The sequence below is a fragment of the Octopus sinensis genome, linkage group LG12 (genome assembly GCF_006345805.1).
Source record: "Octopus sinensis linkage group LG12, ASM634580v1, whole genome shotgun sequence".
Classification (NCBI taxonomy): domain Eukaryota; kingdom Metazoa; phylum Mollusca; class Cephalopoda; order Octopoda; family Octopodidae; genus Octopus; species Octopus sinensis.
In genome coordinates, this window is record NC_043008.1 from 47,643,520 (window position 1) to 47,658,565 (window position 15,046).

The 15,046-nt window shown below is 34.2% G+C and overlaps 1 protein-coding gene across 1 annotated transcript in view; it reads right to left on the reverse strand.

Annotated features, from left to right (window-relative positions):
• The window catches only part of LOC115217982 (neprilysin-1), a 391,622-nt gene that overhangs the window by 211,962 nt on the left and 164,614 nt on the right, over window positions 1–15,046 (reverse strand). The window contains exons 5-6 of the mRNA XM_029787719.2: window positions 7,552–7,757; window positions 6,121–6,300 (exon numbers count right to left, since the gene is read on the reverse strand). Coding sequence (XP_029643579.1) covers window positions 6,121–6,300; window positions 7,552–7,757 — 386 coding nt within the window. The remainder of the gene's footprint in view (window positions 1–6,120; window positions 6,301–7,551; window positions 7,758–15,046) is intronic.

Below are 15,046 nucleotides of genomic sequence, written 5' to 3' on the forward strand. Positions count from 1 at the left end.
GGGTAAAATATACGAAGCCCAGTATCCCCATCATGACTACCCGTCTGATAAGGGTACACCAGGCACATGCATCACACCCATATATGTGCGCGATAAGGTGATCTTATATCAAGATAAACAGCGCATGACCTTGCAGGTGGGGCCCATTTAGAATTTTCTCCTGGTCGAGTAGCCCACCCCGCTCAAAAGTTCCTTGAATAAGGATTGTTTAAGGATGTTTCCAGAGGTGAATTATCCAAACCTCAGAGAATCCCTCTCAACACATGACTATGATGCCTCCCCGTACTACTTCTGATCGTGATCAGCCACTAAGGGACATGGTCAACTGGTTACGGTCAAACAACTGACAAGCAAATCTTTGGTTTTGAGCAGAATATTTGCTGTAGCCCATCTTTTATACAAAGACTAAACAATGTACATGATAACACTTCCAATCAGTTAAAATCAGAAGCCACGAGGGCCACTACTTGGTACTGCATCAGGGCTATTATTATTGTTATTATTATTATTATTATTATTATTATTATTATTATTATTACTATTATTATTATTATTTCTTTTAATCTGCATGCTTGTTTTAATCACTTGCCGGAGCACACCCAACGTCCTAGGGCGAGTGAACAAGGAGAGTTATTACAGTATGGCTGAAAGCTTGGTGAGGGGAAGTATCAGTGGCAGAAATATCTTCATGCAATACAACACTGACATTTAAATGGATAGGGGTTTTCTAAGGAAGTAGGCAGTACTTGTCAGCACTCTATTTTGGATTTCTCTGAGGCATGTTTCTCTTGGGATCTTACCTAGAAGTTTCTGACATCCCGTTTTTATCATACGTAGGGCACCTACACTAACAGGAATAATTCTTGCTTTAAGATGCTACATCTTTTGTATTTCAATTTCCAGGTCCTTATAATTACTTAATTTGTCAAATTCTTTTACAAACATATTTTTATCAGTGGGAACACTTGCAGCTATTAATCTACAAGTATTTTCTTCTCTATCCTTAATGACTGCTTGGATTCTATGCCATCCGATCAATTTTGACCACAACACCAAACATAGTCTTCGGAAATATTCTATCCTCAGTTGTCCTTTCATTTCCTTCTCCATGATTTAGTTGAATTCTGGTATGCCAACGTATTTGCAGCCTTCCATTTTAATTAGTTTAATCAGTTCTCTACTTGGTAATTCTACCCCTGATAGGGACCGTACCTTGCTTCTTTTCAGGTACATTATGCCACACTTCTTGAGTCCGAATTCCATTCTAATATCAGCATTAAAGCAGTGGACCGTGTTCACGTCTTGCCTCTCCGTAAAATGTCAGCCCAGTGTTTCACCCCACCATACTTCTCTTCAGAAAACACGTTACATTCCTCACAATTCCAATCAAATCTAAGCCTTCAGTTATCCACGAATGTGGAATCATATCATATATTTACGATAACCAATCCAAGCCATTCCCAAGTTTGTCCTCTTTCCATTACAATCTTACATTACCATTTTGTCTACCAAAAATTAGTCCTTGGCACCTCTGCATTCCCTCCTACAACTTTTATGTTCTGTCGATAACATATCGTTCTCATCAAGAAAAATGTACAGTTCTTCTGAAAATGTCTCCTGACAGTAACTTCCACATTAATGGGAGGTAATAAATTGGCCCTTAATGATCGGCAGTATTTCTTTTGGATGCATCCTTCAGATACAACCCTTCGCCCTTTTTGTTAGCCCGGGATTTCTTCTTCTCTATCGATCAATGCATTAAATTGCTCTGCGATCAAATTGCTTTTTTTATCCGAAATCCTTGGACACCATTCGATCCTGTTGCTTTCCAATTGCTTATCTTGTTACTCATATTTCTGAAACGGTCTACTCCGAATTGGATATCCTCTTGCTGGGAATAAGAAGCTGTTTGCTTCATGCTGCAGAGCCATTCAGCTGTAGTATTATGCTGTTCTTGCTTACTCCATATCTTACCCCAAAAATGTCGACTTTCATCAACATCAGGAACTAATCTTTCACATTCTTTATCATAATTAATTTCTTGATAAAAACTTTCTTGGTCGATTCTAAACAATTGGCTTTGCTGCTATTCTTTAATCTGTTGTTCAGACCTAATTAGCTTTGCTTTTTCGGCAAGTATACACTGCTTCAGTTCATTAATTACAGCCTTCAGGTCTTTTGTATGTACACCATACATCATCAGTTTTTCAAATTTGCGATCATTCTTCAATTCTCCTTTTCTTTTCCTGACACGTTTTGACCCTGCACTATTCGGAAACACTATTCTTGTGAAATCCTCCTTTCCCACCAGGGTTGTTTATTTCCTCATTTATCCATCGATGTTCTGTTTTCAATTGATTCCCATCCCATCCTTTCTGTCGCAATCCTACTTGCAGCCTTGATAAGTTGAATTGTTTCTGTGATGTTCTTTTCTTCGACTTGTTCCAATACACTATTGACTTTAATTGTCTCTTGATATAGTCTCCATCGGTTAGACTTCAAGATATTATTATTGCTGTTGTTGTTGTTGTGCTTATTATCATTATAACTGTTGTTGTTGTCAAGGCGGGGAGCTGGCAGAATCTTTTTCCAAAATGCTTAGTGGTGGGGGTGGTGGATGTGGTGGTGGTTGTGGTGGTGGTGGTGTTGGTTGTGGATGTGGTGGTGGTCGTGGTCGTGGTCGTAGTCGTGGTCGTGGTGATCGTGGTGGTCATGGTGATGGTGCTGGTGGTGGTGGTCGTCGTCGTCTTGGTCATGGTGGCGATCGTGGTGGTGGTAGTGATGGTGGTGGTATCGACGCCGACGACGACGATCATGATGAACATGAAGATCGTGGTGATAACGAAGAGGATGGTGGTGAGGATATTAACTGCTTATACAATTTTACATCATACAATAATTGAGTTTGTCTACGCCGGAAATGTATTCGCTGCTACTGCATACATTGATACTGTGCTTGTTTTCATATTTGTTGTTGTTGTCGTCGTCGTCGTCGTCTTCGTCTTCGTTGTTGTTGTTGCAATGATTCCGAGCAGACTCTGACGAAGGTTTTGTCGTGCACCGTTAGACGCGAGGTGTCGATGTGTTCAACACGAGACGCTTTTCTTGTATGTCTAAATCCGCCACGGTTCTAATGTATAACCTTATTACACCGAAAGTAGCACAATATTTGCCAACATTTCCATGTAAACTTATTTCTTTTATTCTCTTTTTATAATGATTTATTCTTTCCGTCCAGTGTTAAACGGATGACTAAACACAACCAGGACGATGCCAATTGCTTTAGCCAACAAGGGGTTACGTAGGGACAAATATATATATATGTTTTAATATTGCAGCTACTACTACTACTACTACTACTACTACTACTACTGGTGTTGTCGCTGCTGCCTCTGCAGCTGTATGTAGAATCATAATACAACAGTGATTGTCTGAAGGTGAGCTCATTCTATATTATGGTTTTGGAAAAGGAAACAACTAACAACTTAACCATTTCCAACATTAAACAAAGAAAAATGTTGTTGTTGTTTTTTTCTACTCAACTAAACATTTGATTCTTTCTTCTTCTCATCGTTTCAAATCGATATATTTATAGGCTTAACCTTCATAAATAGACCAGAATATATATCCTCGCTACAACGCTAGTACCATTATTGAAATAAAGTAGTAATGCTACATACAGATCTGTTATGAAGTTGAAATACTTACACGCACACGCACACACACACACACACATATATATATATATATATATTATATATAAAATATTATTAGAGACAAAACCACTATTTTGCAAAACAAACAAGGAAAGACTTAATCAATACATAAAATTTTAATAAATAGTCAAAAAAACCGCCACTACAATCATTTCTTGTCTTGATCGACAATCTTCAGGTGGACTTCCAATAAGTCAGTTTCAATTAAATTTGAAACTGACTTATTGGAAGTCCACCTGAAGATTGTCGATCAAGACAAGAAACGATTGTAGTGGCGGTTTTTTTGACTATTTATTAAAATTTTATGTATTGATTAAGTCTTTCCTTGTTTGTTTTGCAAAATAGTGGTTTTGTCTCTAATAATATTTTATAATATTTTACAATAAAATTGGATTTAATCCTAAATCTGATTTTTTTCCCTGTAAATTTGGATTTATTCCCTAATATTTATTATTATATATATATATATATAGGTATACATAAATATATATATATATATACATATACATATATATATATATATATATAATATAATATATATATATATATATATATATATATATATATATATAATATATATATATATATATATATATATATACACATACAATGTCTTGCAATCTAGCCCAGGTTAAATAAGTTTAACACTGATGCGCTGGTTTGGCCTCATGTATCAGAATATAAGTCCAGCTAAAAGAAATCAAGAAATCCCATTTGCGAATCGAATTCTCATCTTTATTAGTAACTTCAGTGAGAGTTAAGACCAGAGATTAGAAGAAAAATATTGAGACGATGTATAAACCGCTACATTCAGAGAAATGGAATTGTAGATTTAGTTACATTTCCTTTTGATTATATTAGACAATCTAATCAGAGATGACAATAATAGAAGATTCCCGGAAAACTAATATAGGTTATTTTCATTCATGAAGTAGGTAGGTTGAATTAGAGATAAATTTGTATATTGCTGTAGCCATTGTTAGATTGATTTTCGCAAAATGTAATGCGATTCATATTCTTTCATTCAAGCTATATAAGATGTTTTGTTTTATGTTTTTTTTTTTTATTTTGGTTACTTTATTTCTTTCTTGGTTTCGAAAAGGATCTTTGGAATAAAAATTTGAATTGAAGAATTACAAATAAATAGAAGTTAATGGTTTTAAATGGAAGAAATAAAAAAGAAGAAAAACAGAAGAGAAAAGGAAGCAGTCAAAGAAAATGGTACATTTTCAGAAATATTTTCGGCATATGATATCTATACTATTGTCAATTAAAGTATTTCTAGCGCTCTAAGACGAAATTTGAACTTGAAACCATTCCAATTGTTGACGGCAGTGTGTCCAGAGCACTACAAGCGTCATCTCTTAAACTTTTAAAGTCAAATGGATTGAGAGTATTATCAGCACTACAGTTTCTGCAAGTTTTTATGGCCAAATCTTTCGTGTATCGAACCAGCAATATCTCATAAATCGTGTACGGTACTGAATGTTTCCAATTCCGTTCTCTTTTACACATTATCAGTTTTCTGTTTTTAGTGAAGATCAAAAGAATTGCTGAGAGTTAGGTGTGAATTTTCATTTGACACGAAATCGTGAGATAGCAGTAGACTTAGGAGTGAAACCACTTTCAAAACGCAGAGCACTACGAAGATTAAGTTTTATTTTCCTGCCCTCATTATTTTATTACGTATTTCACAGTTGTTTTGTTTCTATTTCAAATAACGTAACAGGTTGTCAGACACGGGAGTCGGTAGTCTTCCTTCGTAAAGTCATTGCTACAAAGAACAAATGAAATGGCTGTGAAAGGGAGTGAAACCAGAGAAGGCCGAAGACCTGATGTTGCGATCTACACTGTTGACATTTTAAATATTGGTCACTCTCGTTTCTGTGATGGTGATTTAGGATCGACAGAATTGTTTCAATTACCTGTTTCAATTATTTCAATTATTTTAACGTTAATTTCAAAAATGAAATCTGATCAACTAAAAAAGGAATTGCACTTAAAATCTGAAGAAACGCGAAGCATGGTGCCGAATGTGACCACCACTACCAACACCCCGGTTATGCACCGAAAGGAGCACTGCTTGTGCACTTCTAAATGTTGTATCGATGAACTTAAAATCACGATGTCGGTTGAAAATGATTTACAATAGAAAAGAACCAATTGAAGCTTTGTGAAGTATTTTGTGTCGAGCGTCCTCGTTAGCACAAATCCTTCCAGCCGTGCAATTGGATATGTAGTACTATATACAATCGTTTGGTTTGATAGACGACCGACGTTGTATTAATAATGGTTATTGAATACAGACATATGGGGTCTTTATTTATTGGTTACATTTAGAAATAGACACTTTTGTCAAGATAAAATTGGAAAGCTATTATAAAGACTAAAGGTATGTCCTTACGTTGGCAAGCTTTATCTCCAAATCCACCATATCACTCATGTCTTCTTCAGCTGTCTTCGGGTCGGCCCCAAAATTGATTGCCATCTGAACGGCGAGCTTTTCATAAGCCTTTAATTTGGTATCATTGCGACCTTTCAAGTAATACTTTTGCCCAGGCATTCCGAAAGAAGGTTGATCGATCTACAAATCATATTGAAAAGGAAAAAAATAAATCATGAAAGAAAGAATGAAATTTGTGCGTTTAAACTTCATTTATAGACAGGTGTTATGGAAAATGCGCAAAATGTATCATATGCGTTCCTTAATCAGAGCTGTTCATTTCTGCAATATGGTTCTCCACATTACATTATGCAAGAATGCATGCTGTTTTAGACCATGAAGACGTTTGTAGTGACATTGTTGCTGCGTTAGACGATATACTCCTCTTCCTTCCATACTTCATGACTCTTTGTAAGTGTGTAACAGGAAAATGAAGTCTGCCTTGAGTGCTTATGATGGCTTCCACTCGACGTTTTAATTTCAGTTTTATATCTTATGATATATGATGTGATATATATTATATATACATATACACATACATATGCATGTTTGTGTATGTGTATGCACATATATATGTATTTGCGTATATATATGTGTTTATATATTACATATGTTTATACATAAGTATGTGTGAGTGTGTGCGCAACATGTGCATTTATATATATGTATGTGCATGTGTTTGTGTACGTGTTGATGTCTGTGTGTGTATTTGTGTTGTACGTTTTGGTGTGTGTATGTGTGTGTGTGTGTGTGCGTGTGTGTGTGTGCATGTGTGTGTGTATGTGTGTATGTGTCTATATATGTCCGTGTGTATTAAATGCATCATACTGTGACAAGAATTTAAAACATTATAAATGCTGAAAATTACGCTTCGATATTCTCAGAGCAGCAACTCATTAGCCCAGTCGCAACCATATTATAAGGCCACGCACTTTTAACCACGTTTTAACAATTAAATAGTAATGGCGACTGTTTATATATCCTACATTAAGACCAAGGGTTCTTCGACCAGCAGTTCCCATATACGTAGTTGCCTATTTTACTGCAACACACGCAACAAGCGTCTTCTAATCGTTGGCGTCTTGACATCAATAAAGAACTGATCTCGAAGACAGGGTTTGGAAGTCTTGTAATCTATTGAATAATAAAGTTTTCACTGAAAACTTTGCCTTCTTGTTCTTTATCGAGTACAAGAAGCTTTGGTGGAAACAATCCAGCACTAAATTAATCTCATAAAATGAGCTGAAATTGTCACCGGAAGTTGGTGGAATGGGCGTTTCTTAATTGTGCAAAGTCTACCAAAGAGAAACTAACAAAACTGTAACCTGAAAATCAGGAAACAAAGGATTCATTTAGCTTCGAAGTGTGAATAATTTTCAAACGATTACTTACCGAGAGTACATGACTAGTGGAGTTCTTATTGTTTGAGCGAACTGCAATGTGAATTAAAGGCTGACAATTGTATTTTCTTAACGATGACAGTAAATTAACTAGACTAAAATTATTTATATCCCTACTGTTGTACCGTACTGGCCAATCACCAAATTCTCCTCTCAGTACTGTTTCAAATTCTGCTAAACTGCGTTCTTCGATTAATGCTGCGAAAAGAAAGACAAGCAAACGTTTATTGCAGTTTATAGAAGTAACATTTAATAAATGAAAAACCACAGTTATTTTATAATTAATAGACTTCATCCAATATAGAACTAGTTTAAATACCTCTGATATGAAGGAAAGACATAATTTGCTTAGTTTTCATTTGAACTTACAACTTTAAAAGACGTTTCTAATTTAAATACTTTAGAGAAATAAAGCGGGAGTTTTATATTTTTGTCATCGCTTTGGATAGATTTCGGCGAAATATGAAATCTTTTACTGAGATGAGAGTCACGTGTAATAGTCGTCTCAACGCTATTACTTTATGCGCTCGACTAATGGCTTATTAAATGCGAATTTGTTGCAGATCTGCTTTTTATTACTAAATTCCTAATGAATGGTACCTACTTGATTTAACCTCAATTTCTATGACAAAACTATCTGAGGCGGCAAAGTAGAAATTTAATATCGAAATTATCTTCTAGGTCAAACTGATTTCATATTACTTAAGATCTAGATGCGCTTCAAAACAAGGTATTTTGCTTCTGTTCTAAAGCATAAAAATTGCTTTTAATTGAATAGAAAAAAAGAAACCAGTATTCGAACTATCCCCCCCCCCTACATTAAGAAGTCCCAATGTGTCTACAGTGATGGAAATATAAGTGCCATTAGGAATATTAAGCCTTCTCTGGGAATTCCGATTCAGCTTTTTTTAATTCATTTATTATATGCTTCGTATATATAGATTATCCTTCATACATATAGATTATAATATGGTATTATAAACATACACGTGTCCATCATCATAAGCTCCTTTAAAGGAACATATACACATCATACTGGAGATATATACTTGCAATAGTATCAAGGCTTACTGTTTCTTTTTTTTATCTCAAAAGTATAATTGTATTCAATAATTATCTGTTGTACACCTCAATCATAGATTCATTTCTCTTCCTGTTTCAAGATATTGAAAAATATTAATTTCAGGTTGTGAAATAAGATAGGAAACATTTCTAAAACGGGGAAATTCTCAAACCAGTCTATTTTTAATGTTTAAGAATTTAAACATTCATGTGTATCGATGACGCCATTTTTTAAAAACTTGAACAGAATTATTTAGAGTCTAGATTCAAGTATTTGAATGTTTGTTTGATCGAAAAGTTTCTGGAGACAAGACAGACATTGCTAATTCTTCTTGTGTATATCTCGATGAGATAAAAGATAATCCAGGTGGAATAAAGATTCTCAACGTACAATGGCGATTCTGAAGACTTTTAAGATTCTCGTCTAACTTTCCCCGTTGCAGTTCCCTCCATTACTCATTCTACAATATATATATATGACATAAATTTCTTTACATAGGAAGTCACTAAAACTGAATTCATAGAGTTAATCATTAGGGATCCTAAGTAATTAAGCTACTAAATTATTTTAATGAATGCGATTAAGCATTTATAGTAGTCGTGTAATGATAGCTGGCGTTACACCAAATTAATTTGCTTCAACAAGGATTTGCAGAAAAGGACCAAATATGGATATTCTTGGCTGCTGTTATCGTGTGTTGCACATAAATACTTTAATGAAAATATTTTTATTAGAAAACGGAAGTAGAAGGAATACACAGGTGATATGCTAATGGGATAGAAACACGTTGTTGTTGCTGTTGTTGTTGTTGTTTAATCTCCGGTAGGCCCTGATCGAGCAAACTCATAATCCAAGGCCTTTCAGCCGTGGCCATAGTTTTTCAAACTTATATGTGACAAAGTTCTTCAATATTCTTTCAAACGACATGGTACAATTCAATGGAAATCTGACTGCTGTTTTTAGCACGGCATTCAACCGAGTAGATTCGTCCTCAAAATCACCACAAATCTCAGTTGAAGAATAATTCATGCTATTGTACCTAATGAATGAGATAGTATCATTGTGATTTTTTCAAATGTCTAATATACAGAATTTTGGAATAAATAGAAGGATACGCCATTTAAAATGTATTGAAAATGCGATTAATAAAATGTTTGAGAGATTTTAAACTGAACGACGATATTTTCAGCAAGAAAATATGAAATGTAAAAGATTTGAATAGTAAAAATCGAAAAATGCTTAAAGATTTCAACAGCCAATTATTTAATATAAACTGTTATATTAATATTTGATATTTCGTAGAAAGTCGTTCACAATTAACATGGTAATGAGTAAGAGATATAATACAGAGATTTAGGTCACCACTCTTACTTTTGCTCTACGCAGAAGTTAAAATAAGACAGACATTCTAGACATTGATAGAAATTTAAATTTTTATACATCATGTGGTTGGTAAACAGTTACAGATTATTGAATATGGTAATATATTTAAATATATTTGAATATATTTCGTTCATTTGTTGAAGTTCTTATTGCTACACAAACCAACACATTACCGTTGTTATATATTTCTAGGTCCCCTGGGGTCGCGTTTACAATTCATCTCTTTAAATCGATAAAATTATAATACAAGAGAAACAAACTTGTTATTCTCTTACGTTGCAATAGATTGGAGAATTGTCTCACGCTTAAAACTCTGCAAAGAAGTAACTCGTGGTTCCGCAGTCGGTAGAAATATCAAATATTGATTTCTATGGATAAAGAACGAGACCAAACTTTGATAAAGTGAGCTATGGCAATATCGATTACTCCCCTTGTCACAAAGCCACAACCTTGCAGAGGAAGTGCATATATATGTGTATGTGAGTGTGCTTGCGTGTCTGTATATGTGTGTATATATATATATATATATATATATATATATATATATATATATATATATATATAATATATATATATATATATATATATATAATATATATATATATATATATAAATGTGAACTTAAGAAACAGACATATATACATATATATGTGCGTGTGCATATATTTCATCTATATCTACATTTATATTATATACATACACACACACACACACACCATATATATATATATATATATATATATGTATGTATATATATATATAGTAAATCAAGTGTAAGCAATGTATCGACTTGTGACTGATGAAACAGGGAATTACCCCTGCAGTGATGTTTTCTGACGCAAAAGGACGCAAGAAAAGTTTTTAGGAATTTTAACCAGTGCGCTACCGATTTTGCCATCAATTCTACTTTTCTGATTGTCGATGCATGTAGAGTTAACGAGAAAATGTGATCGATGGCTAGTTCGTTACGTGTATAATTCTGATGGCATCAATTCTGTCTCTTTAATGAAGCAACAATATATATATATTAAAGAGAAAGATGATAAGTCAACTGTATAATATCTGGCATCATATTAATATTGTTTCTTTGTTCCAATATTAATGTTCATTGACGTATTATGAAAAAGGTAATTAGCAGCTTATAACCGTTAAGTAGATTCTCTAGTGTTACCTGCCGCTGGAATGTCTCAGATTTTTTTTCTTTTTCATCCCGTATATCCCCCCACCTTATCTTTGATGCGAAACATAATTTGTAGAAGTATTTAGTTTAATAGATCAATATGTACACTCAATATAGTAATCAAATGTTTCGTTTATGTGTTCGTCTGCGGATATTTTATGCTTTACTTTAAATATAAGATGACTATATCTGATCTGTAAGCAAACGGAAACTAATGTCAGTGAATATAGATTAGAATTATCGTCGTTCCCCAAAGAATGTCGTATATAAAGCAGCAGACCTAGTTTCCAAAGTTTGCCGTTTTATTTTGGAATGTCTTTAAACAGCGGCACTAATGTTATTGAATTCTCTAAGACAGAGGATTATTGAGTTAAATCAATATACAAATTTAATTTCAGGATGATAATCCAACTTAAGAGAAGAAAAATATCTAAAGTAAGAAGGTAAATATTTTAGTTCCAGAAGTACAAGAAAAAAGGCAATTACTGTTTGGTATTGAGCAAAAGTTATAATCGTATTTTACTCTCGCAACATCACACGTGCATCGGTGTAGCAGAGTAAATACTTTAAAAGATCATTGCACGTGAAATGGATGCCTGGTTTCACATGTGTGTTTTTGTGGGGGGATTTGTGTACGTATTTACAATATCTTATCCTGTACGATCGGAAGAGCAGCACGAATATCTCCTACGTCCGATATGTAATAAATTCTGTTTACATAAGAAGAAAATAAAACAGTCCAGCAGTCCGTACAAATATAACTTAATCCTAACATTGTCAAGTATTATTTTACGACTGTGCGCTTCCTACGACTCAATTGAACTTTATACAAGAACCAACCGCGTGGAGTGAAACAATAAAAATAACAAAAGAAAATTATACAGGAATCAATTTCCAATTTGCTTTCTTCGAGCCTTGAAAGAACGGCAAACAAAATGCTATGTAAACGCTAAAGCAAATGTATCAGCTTGCTTTTAACCAAGTTCTTGCAATCAGATTAGAAATACATGACAATATTACGACAATACGACAATATATTTGAAGCGTAAATGCCGAGCTCAGCTTTATTGCAATACATACCCAACATAGCGATATATATATATATATATATATTATATATACATATATATATATATATATATATATATATATATATATATATATATATATATATACATATACATACATGCATAGACACACACATACATATATATGTATACATATATATATATATATTATATATATATATAATTCATACACATAAACATATATTATATTTAAGCAAAACTATTATTGATAGTGACTTCGATGCATGCTATTTAAACTTGGCTTTATATAGTCTCTTACTCTCTCCCTCTCCCTCTGGCCAAAACATAGACCAGCACGTAAATTTTTATCATTAGGTTTTTTATACATTTATAAACCATCTTACAGAAAAGTAACCATATATTTTATGAAGAAAAAATGCCTTCCTAGATATAACCCTACAGCTGTTTCAAACATTCAGCAATCAATTGCAATACTGTGCAATCGATTTAAATGCCATAATACCATATGTACGTGTTTCTTTGTTTTGTCCCTTTATTACATAGCCATGTCATGCAGCTTTTATAGCCAACTCTTGATCTATATACATATGTGTGTGCATGAGTGTGTATGTGTGTGTGTATGCATAATGATAATGTCTGTGCGTGTATGTCTATATGTATACAAACTGTTATCATTATACGTTGACTCGGAATAGAATCTGAGTCGAACTCGCAACGGCCCTTACACCAGCGACTAGCGTGCGTTCTTCACAATAGAGTTTCATTTGTGCAAAACCGAATCACACACAAACACGTCAGGCATGAACTTTTCCATCTGGTTACTTGCATGTATGATGCATCAATCTACATCTATGTGTGTTTGTGACTGTGTGTATGTATGTGTATGTCCTTGCTAACCACACTTAGATTCACCAGGTTTTGTTTTCTGTTTTTCCTGTTTCTTTCTCTTTTATCTTGCTATCAACTCTTCGCTTCTTTCAACTCCGATTTTCTTTCTTTTAGCTTTTGGCAATTTCCTCCATTTCTTATTTTTCTCTTCTTTCCTTTTCTTTTCGTCGACGGTTCGCTTCATACATTCTATTTTCTTAAAGCTTCTGTTGTCGCTTTTCTCTTTCGAGTTACTGGAGGCGTTTTGCTAACATCTTGAATAATTATCACTGAAATTACTTGACTTTCTAATAGATCATTTCGCTGAGAAATTTGTTTTTTACTGAGAAATTTGCATTTCATAATTACTTGACATGAACGATAATTAAAAGAGAACGGCAAGTAATTATGTCGTAGGTAGTGATTGAAAAACACGCTGCAATCGCGACATCTTATATTTAAAATGCTGGCAGAGACAGAAAAACGACAACAAGTAAGTGAAATGAATCTTGACTTGAACGTACGGCGACTCGGTCACCGTATTTCTACATGTGTGAGGTTGTGTTTAAGCTTAAAACGGTCAAAGAAAAACTGAATCTAAGCTGTTTCTGAGGCCGAATCACCAGAAACATCATCTTTGTACTGGACAGACTGAAAGTGTATACAAGACCGTCTGCAGGGTTGTACCTGCCATTCAGAAATTCAGAAAGTACAGCCATTTCATAAACCGGTTCTGTCTATGAATTACGATACGGCAACCCATGTCTTTGGAATGCTCAGAAACATTTAAGTTTAATTAAACGAGCAAGAAATTCAGTTGAGCAAAGAACTGAATCTCTCATCGTCGAAAACGACCGAGATCCATATTATATATATATATATATTTTCATATACATATGCCCGTGTGCATGTTTGTGTGGTGCGTTTGTACGTGTGTGTGTATGTGTGTGTGGGTGGTGTGTGTGTGTGTGTGTGTGGTGTGTGTGTGTGTGTGTGTGTGTGTGGTGAGTGTGTGTGTGCATGCGTCTGTGTGTGTAATGATGATGACTCGCTCCTACATATTCGCAACCATTTTCCACCCATTTTCGTTTCACTGCGGAATCCGTTTCCTACAATTCAAAAGCAATTATGGCGTTTCTTTCAATCCTAAATTCACAATGAATTTGTTTTAATAAATTGCTCCAGTTATTTAGATATAAATTGATATTTATACAAATCGTATATTTATAGTATACACACTCACACACACAAAAAAAATAGCCGCGCACATAGCCAATAGTACGCAAAACAACAAGGACATAATACAAACAATAAACTAGATGTACGTAAATTAACCTATACGTGCAGCTAGAGAGAGAGAGAAGGAGAGAGAGGGAAGAACTGGGGGGAAGGAAGGAGGAGGAATAGGAGGGAGATGGAGAGTGAGGGTGAAAGAGAGAAAATAGAAAACGAGAGATGACGACATAGATAAGTAGATGGAAATATGTTTCCATATGTGAACATTAAACTGCTTTTCAACACTCGTATCAAGTTCTATAGAGATCCCGGTATTTTATGAATACATAGTAATGACGCTACCATTATCCATCTAAATATCGCTGTAACAATCTATCTATCGATCTATCTATCTATTTATCTATCTATTTATCTATCTATCTATTTCAATCTATCTATCTTTCTATTTACCGATATCTATCTATCTATCTTCATATATATATATATTCATTAAGCATTCATATAAAAATACGTGTGTGTTTATGAGTGCATTGCGTGTGTGCGTGCGTGTATGTGTGTGTGCGTGCGTGTGTGAGTGTGTGTATCTTGTACTGTTGATAGGGACACACATTCAGGTCAGAAATAAAAGTATAATGGTGAAAAATTTACCTCCGTAAGACACCGATGCGTATAGTTTTTGAATTGGAAGAAGAAGAAGAAGAAGAAGAAG